At 35.5% G+C, this 17331-nt stretch overlaps 2 protein-coding genes across 2 annotated transcripts; both read right to left on the reverse strand.

The window, feature by feature from the left end:
- Nucleotides 1-18: 18 nt before the first annotated feature.
- Nucleotides 19-1894, reverse strand: LOC115887626. Its single transcript, XM_030907092.1, has 6 exons — nt 1027-1894; nt 839-970; nt 649-780; nt 438-590; nt 248-379; nt 19-189 (listed from the first exon to the last, which is right to left on the reverse strand). The coding sequence occupies exons 1-6, from the start codon at nt 1069-1071 to the stop codon at nt 19-21; spliced, it is 765 nt and encodes a 254-aa protein (XP_030762952.1). The 5' UTR covers nt 1072-1894.
- Nucleotides 1895-7399: 5505 nt separating this feature from the next.
- LOC115887627 lies at nt 7400-8092 on the reverse strand. Its single transcript, XM_030907093.1, has one exon. The coding sequence runs from the start codon at nt 8090-8092 to the stop codon at nt 7400-7402; it is 693 nt and encodes a 230-aa protein (XP_030762953.1).
- Nucleotides 8093-17331: the final 9239 nt, after the last annotated feature.

The raw sequence follows: 17331 nt of genomic DNA on the forward strand, positions 1-17331 counted from the left end.
CCTGTAGCAAAATAGGTATTATAAAATATTAGTTTTTAGAATGTGAAATAATAATGCCACTCCCGGCATTATAGCGGACTGGGCAAATTCCGTAGGTGGCATTGGTGGCTGTATGGAATTAGCTTCATCCAGCTCTCTAAAGAGCACCTCCAGCTCATCAGGTGCGAGAATTGGTACCTCCTCTATAACCTGTAATAAAATGGGTATTATAAAATATTAATTTTTAGAATATGAAATAATGACTTACAACTCCCGGCATTATAGCCGACTGGGCAGATTCCGTAGGTGGCATTGGTGGCTGTATGGAATTAGCTTCATCCAACTCTCTAAAGAACACCTCCAGCTCATCAGGTGTGAGAATTGGTACCTCCTCTAAAACCTGTATCAAAATGGGTATTATAAAATATTAATTTTTAGAATATGAAATAATGACTTACCATTCCCGACATTATAGCAGACTGGGCAGATTCCGTAAGTGGCACTGGTGGCTGTATGGAATTAGCTTCATCCAGCTCTCTAAAGAGCACCTCCAGCTCAAAAAAGAGCATCTCCAGCTCATCAGGTGTGAGAATTGGTACCTCCTCTAAATCCTGTAACAAAATGGGTATTAAAAAATATTAATTTTTAGAATATGAAATAATGACTTACCTCTTCCGGCATTATAGCGGACTGGGCAGATTCCGTAGGTGGCATTGGTGGCTGTATGGAATTAGCTTCATCCAGCTCTCTAAAGAGCTCCTCCAGCTCATCAGGTGTGAGAATTGGTACCTCCTCTAAAACCTGTAACAAAATGGGTATTATAAAATATTAATTTTTAGAATATGAAATAATGACTTACCACTCCCGGCATTATAGCGGACTGGGCAGATTCCGTAGGTGGCATTGGTGGCTGTATGGAATTAGCTTCATCCAGCTCTCTAAAGAGCACCTCCAGCTCATCAGGTGCGAGAATTGGTACCTCCTCTAAAACCTGTAGCAAAATGGGTATTATAAAATATTCGTTTTTAGAATGTGAAATAATAATGCCACTCCCGGCATTATAGCGGACTGGGCAGATTCCGTAGGTGGCATTGGTGGCTGTATGGAATTAGCTTCATCCAGCTCTCTAAAGAGCACCTCCAGCTCATCAGGTGCGTGAATTGGTACCTCCTCTAAAACCTGCAACAAAATGGGTATTATAAAATATTAATTTTTGGTATTATTAAACGAATTATTAGATTTAATGCCCATGAGGGGAAGATTGAATACAGGGTGTAGAAAATGTTTTTTAAGTTTAAATTTCATCTAACAAAATTCCTTATCAAATGTATATCAATAAATTAATATCCAAAATGGACATGTCGATGACATTTCAGATTTAATAATCTTTACTCTGAATATTACGTGATAAATAAAGGGTACTACTTCTATTATAGGTCTTGATTATCAGCAAGTTTCACAGCACTTGCCAATCGGATTGATCTCCAACACTTCTATTTGAAAAGATTATCCTTATTTTATATTTTATGCTCGTCTTATTCCTAGTATCTTCCACCGATAATGGGCGTTTAAAAACTTTCACCAATCCATTATTAAGACTGCTATATTCCAATCGTTAGAGCTTCAGTTAGATTATTAGTTAGATTATTTACATTCATCTCCAACCACCCAGAATAGTTTTCATCTACCTCCATGTCTGAAAAAGGTGTTTCGCTTTAAAAGTGTCCAATTTGGCCCGCCCTGTACACTTGGTATGGCAATTGAAAAGTTCGTTTTATAATGAAAATTTGAACTGCTAGTTTAAAAAATAGAGAATATGAAATAATGACTTACAAGAGACAATAATTTCTCAACATTTATTCATTCAGAAAGGTATTCAAAGTAATGTGTGTTTTTCAAAGTGTTTTGTAAATCAGTGGTTCAAATTGTGATGAAGCCTATATGAAAATAATGTGTTAAGTTAAAAATGGGGACTGTTATTTTAGCAGTTATTATAATAGCATGTACAAGTAAAGCAGCACAGTGAAGTGTATTTTAGTTAAGTGTGTATCGAAAAAGAGAACTGTCACAGTTACATCGATCTGTCATAAGTATCTTTTTTAATGTTGAGTAAGTTTTTTAATTTAACTTTTAATTTATTTTATGTAATAATATCACAATCTTAAAAATGTAATGAATCTCTACAAACTCCTCAGGTGTTGTGATTTTGTGACTTACTTATAAACATATACTTTCTTGTCCATATGGCATCACAGTGCTTCGAATTAACTGAAATCCGGGCTTGATCCGGGTAATTGGATGTAGTTGGCGATATCTGCCGGCGGTTCTCAAAATGTTGCGATTATTTTTTTAAATTTTCAAAGTTAAATAACTCATTTCAATGGGTTATTTTCAATTTATTTTAAAAATGGTAAATAGAAAACATGTTTATTTTGACCAGATCTACCACCCCTTAAAATATTTGCACTCATTTCTATGATACCCTGTATAACGTTTTTCTTCGGATTGCAGTATTTTTCAAACTCGTCTATGACCTTCTTGTATTGTTTTTTCTCAGTTTCGTCAAGTGAAAATGTATTGTAGACATTTATTTGTCTTGGCTCCTCTTGACCCATACAATTCAACAACAAAGCTACTTTTACTTGATCTTGTTCTTCTTGTTTCCCTTTATCCAGCAAGAATATCTCAAAATTTTGTTTAAATATTTTGAAATTTTCGCTCACATTTCCCGAAAATTTCATCTCCTCTGGTAGCCTCACGTCCAATTTGTTTCTTTTTTCAACGTGATTAGTGATTACCTACTTCCCGAAATATTCTTACAATCCTTGACTTTTTTGGCTTCTTTTCTCGTTGGCTTTTAGTTTTCCGCTGCCACCCTGTTTTATTTATCTCTATTTTTACTAATAAAATACAATGTTTATTAAACTATGTTTAATAAATTTTTAAACATTTGAGAACATTACAAAATACAATTCTGTCAAGTAAAATCTAACTTAACTGTCACATCTGACATCAGGGTTATGTCATATCAAGATGCTACAGATTAAACTTAACATATAATAATCCACAAATACAACACTGGTAATTTGAGTTTTTTTTTGTTAACTTGTATTTTTTGCTAGGACATAATGAAATAACAATTTTGGAGAAAATATTTTTATTTATCAGTTTTTATCAAAAAAACAATAATAAAAAAATGTCATTAAAACACGAAAGAAAAATCAACATGAAAATTATACGCTAAAAATAAACTGGGGTTCCTAAAGGACAACCAAATAAAATTTTGTCCTCGTAAAAAAAAACAGAATTCATTAAAATGCTGATATCTTGATATTCTACTTCATCATTCGATAAGCTATCATCATCGTCCTCAATTTCTGAGTCAGCCTCTACTTCTTCTAACAATTTTTGTAAATACACTTGCGTTTTTTCATAATTTCCCGCCATTAGTGAGCTTAGTTTTTAATTCGATAAACGCAGAAAGGCGAGAAAACTTACCGCACTTAACAAAATATAGTCACACGGTTACTAACGTCGGTCTGGCACACCGAAATTCCTAATAAATACCAAACAACCTGAGCTGTACGGTTGCCGCTTACACACTGAATAATTGGCGTCAAATTAGGAAGGTACCTAGGTGCATAGAAATTTTCTCGTGAAGTCTGCCGAATTATCGGACTTTTTTAATACCAGTCGGTCTCAGAGACCGCACGTTAGTAACGGCGGGTTAATATCGCTATAAATTATATTATGGATCACATTTCCTAATAAATACCAAACAACCTGAGCTGTACGGTTGCCGATCATACACTGAATAATTGGCGTCAAATTATGAAGGTTACCTAGGTGCATAGAAATTTTCCCGTGAAGTCTGCCGAATTATCGGACTTCTTTAATACCAGTCGGTCTCAGAGACCGCACGTTAGTAACGGCGGGTTAATATCGCTATCGCTTCGGACACTTATAAAACTTGTAAAATACCTATATTATGGATATGGGTGACATGTTAGAATATTTTATCACAAATATTGAATGCAATAGTGGTATTAAGGCGATAGGAGCAGATAATATGCATTAATATATAGGAAAAATCAAACTAACCCAAAGCACAAGCAAATTTACTTTAAATAAAACCAACATTGAATAATGAAAATAATTTATTTTATTTTGACGAAATATATTACAATAAAACTTTAACCTAACTAAATATAATAAATAAAACCAAAAAAACGTTACATAAACAAAGCATTCTAACTTAAGCTAAAGATTTGATGGACATAAGTTTAAATAAATAATGCTTAAATAATGCTACTCAGACTGGATTTCTTCAGAGGCAGGCGAGGAGTAGGGAATTATAATCAGAGAAATACAATTTCTGCAATAAACACTTTTTTTATATATTTTACATGTAAAAAAATGTATAAAGTATTGTTATCAAATATGTAAAATAATTGTAAATTATAAAAAACATCAAAAAATTCTGGTCATATAAAATCTATACATATGCACAGTCTTATAGCACTTTATTTAGATCTGGGTTTAACTGAAAGGAAGTACATTAGAAGTTTAGGAGTTTCTCTTCAGTTTATAGCTTAAGAAGAATGAAAAATCATTTTCTGCCATCAGACATACAAGTTACAGATACTTCAGCTGAAATATATTTACAACATCTTTTAAATTTGACGGCTAAAAGTATTTTGCACCTGGTAGATAATGAAAATATTAGTAATTTGAAACTTGTATGTAAATGGGGATTCGATGGGAGCTCAGGCCACAGCATTTACAAACAAAAGTTTACAGAAAATTCGCAACAAACTGACGAATTTTTGTTTGTAATTGCTCTGGTCTCATTGAAATTGTTCAATGAGAACTTTGGGCAAACCCTCACTGTTCTTCTACACACTTTTGCCGGCCAATAAAATCCATATTTACCAAGGAAAAAAAAGAGTTGGTCGAAGAACACTTTGCATACATTAATGAACAGATAGAGAATCTTGCTGCTTACCAGTGTGAACTAAATGGCAAGGTAGTTAGGGCTGATTTTCAAATGCATTTTACAATGCTAGATGGTAGCATTGGAAACATACTTTTAAACACTAATTCGGCAGCTAGGTGCTTTATTTGTCAAGCTACGCCAAAAGAAATGAATTCGAAAAAAGTTGCTGAAAAACCGCCCAATGCTGATCATTACCGTTTTGGCTTATACACATTACATTGCTTAATACGGTTTTTTGAATGCCTTCTTCACATCTCATATAGAATTCGGATCAAGAAGTGGCAAGTCATAAATGCGGAAGACAAAGTCTTATTTGAAAATAATAAAAAAAATAATTCAAGAACCGTTTAGGCCTCATTGTGGATAAAGTCAAACCAGGATATGGTTTGGTAACGAATGACGGAAACACAGCAAGGCGGTTTTTCAGCAACAGTGAAATAAGTTACCAGTTACCAATGTTGACATTAATTTGATAAAAAAATTTCACATCATTTTGCGAATTTTATCAAGCTTTAAAATATAAACACCGAGAAGTTTGGCGTTTTACTTGACGAGATCTTTGAGTTATATATCACTCTTTATAGTTGGTATTATTTACCAAGCAGTGTACATAAGGTTCTTGTGCATGGTTGTGAGGTAATACATTTTTGTGATTTAGTAATAGGCCTTCTCTCCGAGGAAGCACTAGAGGCGACACACAAAGTGATTCGAAAAAATAGATTATCGTTTACACGCAAAACCAACCGGAAAGATACAAAGAAAGATCTTATGAATTCACTACTACTTGGCTCTGATCCCCTAATTTTAACAAATGGAAATCCATCATTGAAAAAGTCATCTAAAAATGACGATTTAAGCAAAATTGCGGAGTATCTTGATGATTTCTGATAGGGATGTAGACCATTCTTTAATAGCGGATTCTCTCTCGGAAATTTCTCTACATTTTGATACTGAGTCTGAGACAGAAGACGATTCTTGTTGAAGATGAAGTTTATTATAGTTTAGGAATGTGTTCTCTTTTCGTTGATTTTTTACAATCTATAATTTTGGTTTCGTTGTTACTGTGTCTGAGACAGAAAATGATTTTTTTGTTAAACTTTGTTTAGTTTACGAATGTGTTCTGTAATTTACATTTTTTACAATAAAGTTTTCTGATTTTTTTGTTAGTGTGTGAAGCAGAAAAGTTTTGTTAAAGTTTATTATAGTTTCCGAATGTATTATGTTTGTTTATATTTTTTTAGAGCAAAGAATTTTGTGATTTGTGACTGGTTTCTGAGACAGAACATAATTTTTCTTAAAGTTTATTTAGTTTACGTTCACGATTGAGTTTATTTGATTTATTATTTACAATCAAGATTTTTTCTTAATTAAACATGTTTTTAAAAACCCGTTTATATGCTTTATTTCATTTTCGTCCGCAAACCCTATCCTTCAAAGCACTGTGCGTCGGTCCACCCGTCGGTTTTGCCCCACCAAATAGGGCAACTCCCCGCGCGCGGTGGTTTACCCCATTGATGAATAAAGTGGATGAATAATAAAACAGTTTCATAAAAAAACTTTTTTTATTAAAAGAATAAGATCAATGAAGAACAAGTAAAAAGTTGATTAAAACATACGGAAACTTCTTACATCTTCTTTGAAAGTAAGCACATTGTGAAACCTAGCAGAGAGATTAAGAATAGGTTTTGACTATCTTAAAACAACATCCTTGATTTCTACGAAGGACTCTTCATTTGTTTCCGAAAATTTGTAAGTATTTGGTAATCGCTTGTAAAATACTACGTTATAACCATCTTGATAAAAAGAAGCGATCTTGGCAACAAAGTGGCAACAAAGAATTTTTTGTTTTGCCATCCACTTTAATTACAGCTTAGTCATTTGGCAACATCAATGCAGAGTCATCCTGTGAGTTCTCAAAACCTTTAACTTGATCGTTTCCATCATCATCACCTATAAAATCACCATCAGAGCTGCAGTCACGAATCGAGTAATCTGCGTCCGTATCAGAAGAATCTTCGTCAGAATTTATCTTTCTTCTCCTTGTGTTGGTGAGCGAGAAGAGCTGCCTTGTTGCGTTTTCTTTAGCGCGTTTTTGCTTTTCCATTAAACGTTGCTCCTTTTCAGTAGCTTGCTTTTCTTTTTCAGCTGCTCCGTTTCCCAAACATTACTTATTCGGTGTTGACGTAAGTAACTCGGACTTCAACCCTTTTCCTTTATGTTTCCTTTTAATTTTTATTTTAGGTAGAGGAATTATATCGGCAGGAGCTATTGATGTCTCAACAGGGTCGGTATCAACCGTAGGTGTTGCAATGTCAGGATGATTGTTGCCTTGTTGCATAGGCTGCTCTGTTCCAACAGCAAGATCTGAGGTTGTAGTCACATCTTTCATCATTCTCTTCTTTAAATAATACCATTCGATCATCTTCATCCTGGAGACTGGTCTGTCACTTTTGACGGCAAAAAATCAGCGTCCGAGAAGATATTGGCATCAAATGGAAAAATACCAGTAGTTTTGAAAGCTTCAGCTGCGTTTTCAACCGAGCTTGCTTTTTCAAAAGCTATCTTGAATGATTCAGCAACGTTGTAAACACTGAAGGTTTCTCCTGGATGAGAAACGTCCCATGAATCTACGGCCACATCGTAATAAGCCTTCAGTGGTCGAAATATACAACGGTCAAGAGGTTGGGTTTTGTGGCTGCTGTGGGGTGGCAAAGTAAGGAGGTGAATATTGTTTGATTTTGCGAAAGTAACTGCTTCACGGCTTGTGTGGGACACATGATTGTCAAGTATTAGTAAAATGGGGTTGCTGTCACTTGGTTTGGCATACTTTTTGAAATGGTTCAGCCATTTGATGAAAGTGGGAGTGTTTTTGTACCGTTTATCGGTTACAGCCATCTCGCATCCTAATGGATCACCTTTAATAAGAAGCCGATCTTCTCTTTTTCTTGCGTATATAAAAAAAGGAGGCACAAAATAGCCTATAGGACTCACTGCACACACGGCGGATACTGTTTGACCTTGCTCCGCTGCTACAGCCTTAGCGACTTCTTTCTTTCCCTTGGGGGCTACGTGTTTTGGAAGTATATTCGGGACCGTTTGTACCCCCGTTTCATCCATCTCTCTCCCATGTCCTGATTATAACGTTTGATAGGAAATGGTTGAGGAACATCCACTTTCTTTTTTTCTTTCTTGCATCTTTGTATAGGCTCCATTCCATATTCATTTGAGAGTATTGTACTATACTGTTGTCCTTCCAACACACTCCAACTATCTTGTTATACGGCCACATCCATTGCTCCCCGATCCATTTTTCTCATAACAGCATGACTTTTTACTGTGCAATTTCCTATTCTGTTTTCACGTACCGTACCTGTAGCACCAAAACCTTTTTCGCCGAGATTGCAAATCAATTTAGCCGGAGTAAAAAAATTATCGAAATAAAATGAAAATTTTAGACCAGAAAAACGGTCTATCAAGAGCTCCGCAAGGTTAGTTACAACTGATTCACCAAGACCCATTGTTTGTTTTTCGTTTTTATTTGTTCTTTCTTGGTAAATTTGAAACTGCACGCAGTATCCAGATTTTACGCAGCAACCCAAGCTTTATAACCAAAGCGTACTGGCTTTCCTTTAATATACTGCTTGCATTGTTAAAATAGTAAGTAGTCATCGTTTCATTGCGTAACTTGGTCCTACCTAACATTTTACGAAGAGCTACTGCGTAATCAACATGATCTGGAAAAGTTTTTGCAATTAAAACTTTCCATTCAATCCAAGAAGTAGGATAAACCGTTAAACTGTGGTATCAATTGCGCGCCATCCCAGTGAGCCTTGATTGCACTTGGTAGATCGTGGTGATTTATATCCCAGTTATTAATTTGCTTTATTTGGTCTACTTTTTCCAGCTACTTAACCGCTGACAAGTTTTCATTTCCTTAATGAAACAGGACGGTATTCTCTGTTTTGCCTTTATTGCACAAAAGTTGTTCGAGGCGATCGACACGTGATGTAACCGATGCCGATGACGTGAAAGCTTCCTCAAAAGTTGCGGAATTTTCCCTGACTCTCGTGTCTTCATGATGAATGACTGTCTCTACTGTTATGGCATTGGGTGGAGCAAGATTTTCTTCTCTCGGCAAAACATCACATGATGGAGGCGTACGTGACCGCCGTTCATTATTATTTTTACCATTCAAATCTTCACGGCTACTTCTCTTTGATCGCTTTCGTCCAATATCCGCATCAGATCAGACTCACTTGTTTTAGAATCTCTGCTAGCATGCTTTCGTCTACCCATGCTTACATAACAAATTATAATCGATAGCCCTTAGTGTGGTTGACTGGTCAGCGATGTTTTTACTGTGGAGTTTTCAATGTATACCTCAAGCCTATTTTTTAATGTAGTTTTTATGGAGGTCTTTTTACCACGTTGATGTCCTGAAGATGGAATAAATAAATTCCGAAAGCTTGACAACTAACAAAGTGTATTAATTCTAGTCCAAACCCTTCTGACTGCAACCCCACTAGTTCCTGGATTTTCTATATGCAAGTATATATAACAAGAAAAAAAAATATATATATATATATATATATATATATATATATATATATATATATATATATATATATATATATATATATATATATATATATATATATATATATATATATATATATATATATATATATATATATATAAGCAGAAAGTAGTCTCGACTGACTAGTGAGAGAAAGAAAATCTGGGATTTAATGGGGTTGCAGTCGGAAGGGTTTGACAAAATTAATACACTTTGTTGTTGTCAAGCTTTCGGTTTATTCCTTCCCTCAGAGACACAAAATGGAAATACAAGTTAGACAATTGCTGTTATAAAAGTTAAGAATAAGACTTACTTAACGTGGTACAGAAAATACCTTCATAAAAACTACATTAAACATGGTTTGTGTTGATAACTCCACCGTGAAAGCATCGCTGACCAGTCAACCACAAGGACTCTTATAAGGCGGTTAAGCCGCCAAATATAAGTTAGAACATTAGAATAATTAAGAGATGTTAGAAATTTTTAAATTAAAGAATTTTTTGCGTCTCAATCCGAAGCGTGGAGGCGCAAAACAATTGACAGGCGACAACCGCGACATCCAAACGTCAAAAGTCAATTGTCAGAAGTCAAGTTAGTAAAAGTGATCTATGGATGTCGAACAAGGCTGTGGCATGTCCATCATTGTATTCATGTAAAAAACCAATGGTGTGGGTGGTCATGTAGAAAAGTGGAGTGATCAAGGCACAACACTAAAAAAACACTAAAAAACATTAATAAAACACCCTTACTCGTGCAACGAGAGCAAAAAACAATTAGGTGGTAAAAATACAATTACATTTACAATTCAGAAAATGTCACCAAATATCTGCAACCAGAAATACACCGAGCGCAATCAGAAAAAGAATTTTCTTATAAGCAATTGAATAAACATTAGGATGTGCTAAAAATTCTGAAAAAAGACAAGAGGTGCAATGCAAACACTTAGAAAAGGCCAAATGTGAAGAAGGTAATGAGGAAAATATGACAATAATGTTAATATTAATCAATGTGAAAAACTGTCACAAAAAATCATTAAATTGTACAAATTTTTCTTTCACAATTTTTTATTAAATTCACAGGAAATTCATGAACCAAACCTTTTCATAGTATTGGCAATACCTCCAAAATTACAACTCCGCAAAAAGGGGGGGAACAGACAAGGGGGGGGAACAGACAGAGACTGATTTTGTCTGTTCTTCCCCTTTTTGCGGAGTGTGTTTCTGTAGTTTTTTACACCTTATGTAATTTTGTAATTTTGGAGGTATTGCCAATACTATGAAAAGGTTTGGTTCATGAATTTCCTGTGAATTTAATAAAAAATTGTGAAAGAAAAATTTGTACAATTTAATGATTTGTTGTGACAGTTTTTCACATTGATTAATATGAACATTATTGTCATATTTTCCTCATTACCTTCTTCACATTTGGCCTTTTCTAAGTGTTTGCATTGCACCTCTTGTCCTTTTTTCAGAATTTTTAGCACATCCTAATGTTTATTCAATTGCTTATAAGAAAATTCTTTTTCTGATTGCGCTCGGTGTTTTTCTGGTTGCAGATATTTGGTGACATTTTCTGAATTGTAAATGTAATTGTATTTTTACCACCTAATTGTTTTTTGCTCTCGTTGCACGAGTAAGGGTGTTTTATTAATGTTTTTTAGTGTTTTTTTAGTGTTGTGCCTTGATCACTCCACTTTTCTACATGACCACCCACACCATTGGTTTTTTACATGAATACAATGATGGACATGCCACAGCCTTGTTCGACATCCATAGATCACTTTTACTAACTTGACTTCTGACAATTGACTTTTGACGTTTGGATGTCGCGGTTGTCGCCTGTCAATTGTTTTGCGCCTCCACGCTTCGGATTGAGACGCAAAAAATTCTTTAATTTAAAAATTTCTAACATCTCTTAATTATTCTAATGTTCTAACTTATATTTGGCGGCTTAACCGCCTTATAAGAGTCCTTGTGGTTGACTGGTCAGCGATGCTTTCACGGTGGAGTTATCAACACAAACCATGTTTAATGTAGTTTTTATGAAGGTATTTTCTGTACCACGTTAAGTAAGTCTTATTCTTAACTTTTATAACAGCAATTGTCTAACTTGTATTTCCATTTTAGTGTCCTGAGGAAGGAATAAATAAATTCCGAAAGCTTGACAATTAACAAAGTGTATTAATTCTTTGTCAAACCCTTCCGACTGCAACCCCACTAAATCCCAGATTTTCTATATATATATATTTAACAATTTTCCTAATTATTAATACAGGTTCAGGAAACCAAACCAGTTCAAACCAAACCAAACCACAAACCTTAATACAAAAAGTTCAGTCAAGAGATAAAGGTAGAAATAATTTCTGAGTTAGTTCCTGAGCCTTTGATCCACCTGGACAATCTGATATTTCTTTGTAGTATTGCCTAAGAAAGGTTCCTTTCTCTGCCCAGTTCCGTTGTTTAATAATTGTGTCCAAAGATGTCTTATTTATAAATCGAGAAGATACGACAGCCGATCTAATACTACCTGGCGCTGAAAAATATTATCTGCTTTAAACGCGGTTTTTACCCAACCGGCAATAACCGTCCTAGAAGCCAGGCCAACTGTGCCTCTAGTCGTTATGAAAAGACAGACAAGGCTATCTCTGGCCATTTTTATTGCAACCGATTGTTGTATAAGTCTTCGAACCCAGTATACTAGATCTAGATTAGACCTATTTGACTTAAGTAATTTTCAGCCGGATTATCTGAACGATTTAGAGTCCGTTTTTGAACCAAATTCCGGCCAGAAGGTGATACAAGTTTCTTCGTCTGTATAGCTTTTATCATCAATTTTTAGTAAAGTTAGATCATGTATTCGTCGACCACTCGCTAGCAGCAAAATAAGTGCTACATGGCGTGACAATTGAAGATTAGAAGAGTTAGGCGAGCTTCTTTCCATTCAGGACACAAGTTGATTGCCTTTTTCTTTGCAGTATTTTAACCATGCCGTCCAGGGAGCCGAGTATGTTTTTAGTGAGGAAGCTCGCCACGATGTTTCTAAAAGTCTCCTGATCTTCAGCCCAAGAACTCAGATGCTTAGACTGTGACGACTTTTTCTGTCATCACTCAAACAGAAAGAAAAAGGTATCCGTTGCTCAGGGTTAGAGGAGAGCTGGGTTCGTAGGTAAGGCTTGTGTCCTGTGGTGACTTAATAATGTTGTTAAATAATAAAATAAAAGTAATAATGTATAGGCTGCAAAGATTCTAAAATTGATGTTAAGTATTCAAATAGTAATGGTCAAAGACAGTAAAAAGGGCGCCACTTACTTTGAGTATGAAAAGGTAAAGTAAGAAACCAGTAAGAAAATTTGATCATGAAATAGCTAAAATAAAATAATCAACAGCAATAAGGGTCTATTATGTTCATCAAGAATAAAAGTCAGATATAACTATCCTACGTTGAACATTTATTTAAAGACGAACACAATTATCAATCAGTTTAAACCCAGTTTTAATTATCCCAATGAAATCGTTAGTTACTTTAAGTAAACTCAAATTTAGTTAAAGTTCTCTCCAGTATACTATACTACGTAATATATAAACAGGTGAAATTTATGTAAGTACCAATACGATGATGTTTCGAAACAAGTCGTGTACAATACCCTTCAAAAATGAATCCGTGTTAGCGATTCTCACATAAAAGATCATACTGAAGTAAAACGTACCGTTAAGGACAAAGCATGACTTATAATGTTAACTAAAAGGTAAATTTTGACTATAATATATGGAATAAATGACAACAATTCACAGAGATATTCAAAATATTATCTCAAAGTAAAAAAAATTTAGGGAATACCTTGTGTGTTGAACTTAGAACTTATCTGTATTTTTTTTTTAATTTATGACGTAGTGAACAGGTAGGCAGGCAGTCTCCAGACTAAAGGAAGTGGATGTAGACTCTTCGATAGTAGCAGGAGTCTTCGATATCAGTAGAATAAATGTAGAGTCATAAATACTGTCTCAAAAGTGGTTACTCCTATGCCAATTACTTATACGTCAATTTCTTATACGCCAGTTACTCTATAAAAAAAACTCTCAGAACAGTCACCGAATACCAAAAAAATAACTTACGGTCTGAAAATCAGCTGTACACCATCCAAAATATAGCCAAACTATATGCTGATCCAAACCAGTAATGCACAATCAAACATTATCAAAATAAATAAAAAACGGGAATAACTGAAATAAAATTTAGTTAGACATGGCGATACAAAATGGTAGATACACTTACTGTGATCTTATTCCAGGAAAAGGCCAAAAAAACACGAACTAGGCTCTGAACAGTATATTCTACAGGATTTCAAATCTCCACCTTTGGATACCCGTGTCTTTACTGTTAGGAAAAGTGTTTCAGAAAGCCCTTTTCTCTGAGATTCGTCGGACGCTGAACCACGCGTCTTTTCTGATCTCAATCTCTCGGAAAAAAGTCCCCTTCCTCCTTTTCGCAAAACGGAAGTCTTCGAATTGACAGGTCATATGACCAAAGGCAATTAAGCGAACTCTATCGTCTATACTGAATGAAATTTGTTTTTATGGAAAGGAACCGCTACCTGTACTGAATGAAGTTTAACATCTAGCGAATAGATGGCGCCAGCAATATTAAAATTTGGAATTTTATAAAAAGAAAAATAAAACGCTACAAGACCACCCCGTACCTTCCAGACCTCCAAATTTAATCTTTTGGTCTGAGGTAGAGGTTGAAGCGTAGAGGTTGACGACGTAAGTCTGCTCTCCAAAATATCCTCTTCTATCGAGGTACTACTAAAAGAAATATCCCTTGAACCGTATTTAGATGTCTGAGTACCCTTGGAATCAACGATGGTGGGGAAAATATCTATGCTAACTTGTATTCCCACGTCCTGCTGAATGCGTTGATAAAAACCGCTTGTTTGTCTTTTGGGTTTATTGACACATAGTTCGCTACCAACTTGGACTGGTTTGTCGCAAACAAATCGATCTCTGGTAGACCCCATTTCTGAAACACTTGGTGCGTTACATGATTCGACAGATGCCAATCGGGGTATGGTTTGTTTTTTGACAAGCTGTCCGCCAGAGCGTTGTAGCTGCCTGGAATGTATTGAGTAGAAAGTGCCATCTACAGATTGTGTGCCAGGTTAGAATTGTCGAGGCTAGCTTTAGAAGAATGATGGATCGCGTGCCGCCCTGATTTCTCAGATAAGCCACCATTGTCCTGTGGTCTGTTTGTAATAAAATTGACCGTTCCCTCAAGTACTTCCTGAAGGCTTGTCTCGCGCTGAGGACCGCAAATAGCTCTTTTCGATTTATGTGGAAGAATTTGGTGTGGCAGATATTTGGTGTGTGGAATATGTGGAAGATATTTGGTGTGGCTCCCACAACCCTTTTATTGATTTGTCGGGCAGGGCCTGTATTCTGTAACTTTGAAAACGCTAAGCGCTTTTAGACGCTCAGCGTATATGACGTTAATTTTCGCTGAGCGCGCACTTAATTAGCGATTTCGGTATTCTCGTCTGACGTGCTTAGCGTCTTTACTGATTGCGCTGAGCGTTTTGAAAACGGTTGCCTTAAAGGATTCTTTTGCTTGTCGAACTGTCAGTGAAAATCGAAAAAATTGTGATTTTGTGCGTTATGTTGCTCTTTAGTGAAAATTACTACTTCTTCTATAAATTCCTCAATAAGTAATTGATAATTTACTTGACAGCTATAAATATTGTTCAAAACATCGAACACATTTCCTCGCAACGACCTCTGTGTGCTAGCTCATAAATTATCGCAAATAACTATTATTTTTGCATCATGTTTACTATAATTTTATTGTTAAATATTATTTTATTTAGTATTTTACCATTATGCAACCGAATATACACCGCGATATTATACTGGTTTCAGCTCCACATTATCACTGGCCCAGTAGTAGGCTTTTTATCCATCTCTCTATATCTTTGATCATCACCTCCGTTACTTGTCACTGTCAGATCAAATCAGATGTTTTTGGATTTATTTATCCTTTGTTTTGGTTATTGAAATTTTATAATTATCAGATAAAATTTCGTAGTTAAATTGGTTATTTTTGATGTGGATCGCAGTGTGCAATTCGTTCTTTTAATTGTGGAATTTCTGAGTTTAGTTCGTTCATTGACCGGATATGGAATATGGCTGAGGAGAAAACATAATTTTTTATTTATGCCTTTTTGTGAGTTGGACTAGTCAAGATATATAGTTCTCTATCTATATCCTGGAGGGAGATTTGCGGTTGAAATCTGATTTTGTGAAGGAAATCGAATCCTTGCATCACTTCTTGTGTACCCACCGTCCGAATGTCGTCGTGAAGAACTGGCTGCCGTTTCGTGAAGCATTCCCTGTTGGTGAATAGCAGGTCTTCGTAAAGAAGGATTAAGGCTTCCGAAACACCTTTGGTCAGACACGTGGTTGGATATTGTTGATTTGTTTGGACCGCCGACCAATTTCCGCAATGGGATTAAAATAGCCAAATTCTGCGACCGATATTCCGATTCCACGTGCCCAAGAAGTCCCCGAATAGTTCCAAGGTATGCTATAATTCTTCTGCCTATTCTAAGTCAATGCTCAACTGATTTTTGTTCATATTGTTGACTGGTTTTCGACTTTTCCACACCCACGTGGTGTAGAAAGATTAGTTGAGTGATATCTTTCTTAAGTCTTATTTGGTTGTTCGTAATTGTAGAGCAAGAAGACCGATCCAGATCGTAGTGCACAGAACAGTCCAGAATTCCATCTTGTTGCCCGTGTAGAGGTACCCGTTGGACATCATAATCTCCCTCGTTGAGGTAAAGTTCAGATTTGATTAGTCCTTCTTTATTACCTTTATTAACTCCTACACGTTGTGCTAGTCCTTGTTCTATAATTGAGGCACTTTTCTAAGACAACCAATGTTATTTAGGGTTTTTTATGTCACCTGTTGAAGTCCTACACCTGCTTGGTATCTGTACGTTTGCTGACGGGCTCCAGTGACAGTACATCGAGCTGCTGTAGCCTGCTGTAGCTACCCCATTGCTATACACCGAAGCTCAGCCGGAGGAACTTCCGAGTAGTTTTCAAGTTCTTGTCAAGACATTACACTGTAGAGTAAGATCGTTTAGATATTAGTTAGATTTAGTTTGATATTTGTATTCCGCCCTTAGAGCATACTTAGTTTAAGTTAAGGGGGATGACGTCATAGATTTAGTTTTTATTGATTTAAATTCTGACTTAATATATTTCAATCATTTACATTTCATTCATTTCTTTTCTTTATAACTTTTTAATATTTTAATAAATAGATTAAATATTTTTAGTAGTATTATTTACAGTCTAGTCTCATAGTTAAGTTAGAGTCACTTAAGTTTAAATAATTATAGTAACATTTGAAGTTCATGGTAGTTACACTCAACAGTTCGAGGTTAGTGTTGAAGTATACTTAATAGTAACATCTTTTATGCCGAGTTCATAGAGTATAATCTCGTGGCGCCCTTTTATTAATATCTTTCAACCCCGACCACCCGGCTGTTAAAATTAAAAAGCTAGTGGCCTCTATGCAACTCATTACCGATTAAGTAAACTTTGTGTTTTATTGAACTTCAAATTAGAAAGGGCGTGGCAATTTCCCTCGTATAATAAGAATAATGACATATCCATAGAAAAATAAGTTGCGCTCACCGCTTTGAAAGCGTAACGTTTTTATGCCAAAGTTACAGAATACGGGCCCAGTTGGGCTCCCCAACCAGTATCTGATGCGTCTGTCG

This window comes from Sitophilus oryzae, unplaced genomic scaffold, assembly GCF_002938485.1.
Source record: "Sitophilus oryzae breed Bouriz unplaced genomic scaffold, Soryzae_2.0 scaffold_578_pilon_pilon, whole genome shotgun sequence".
Classification (NCBI taxonomy): domain Eukaryota; kingdom Metazoa; phylum Arthropoda; class Insecta; order Coleoptera; family Curculionidae; genus Sitophilus; species Sitophilus oryzae.

Excerpts from the sequence above, each read along its gene's own strand:
- LOC115887626 (XM_030907092.1), bottom strand. The coding sequence starts at position 1,071 with ATGCCACCTACGGAATCTGCCCAGTCCGCTATAATGCCGGGAGTG. Across the intron at positions 971-1,026 it reads CCGCTATAATGCCGGGAGTG|GTTTTAGAGGAGGTACCAAT; the intron begins GCATTATTATTT and ends ATTTTGCTACAG. Across the intron at positions 380-437 it reads CTGCTATAATGTCGGGAATG|GTTTTAGAGGAGGTACCAAT; the intron begins GTAAGTCATTAT and ends ATTTTGATACAG.
- LOC115887627 (XM_030907093.1), bottom strand. The coding sequence starts at position 8,092 with ATGGATGAAACGGGGGTACAAACGGTCCCGAATATACTTCCAAAACAC.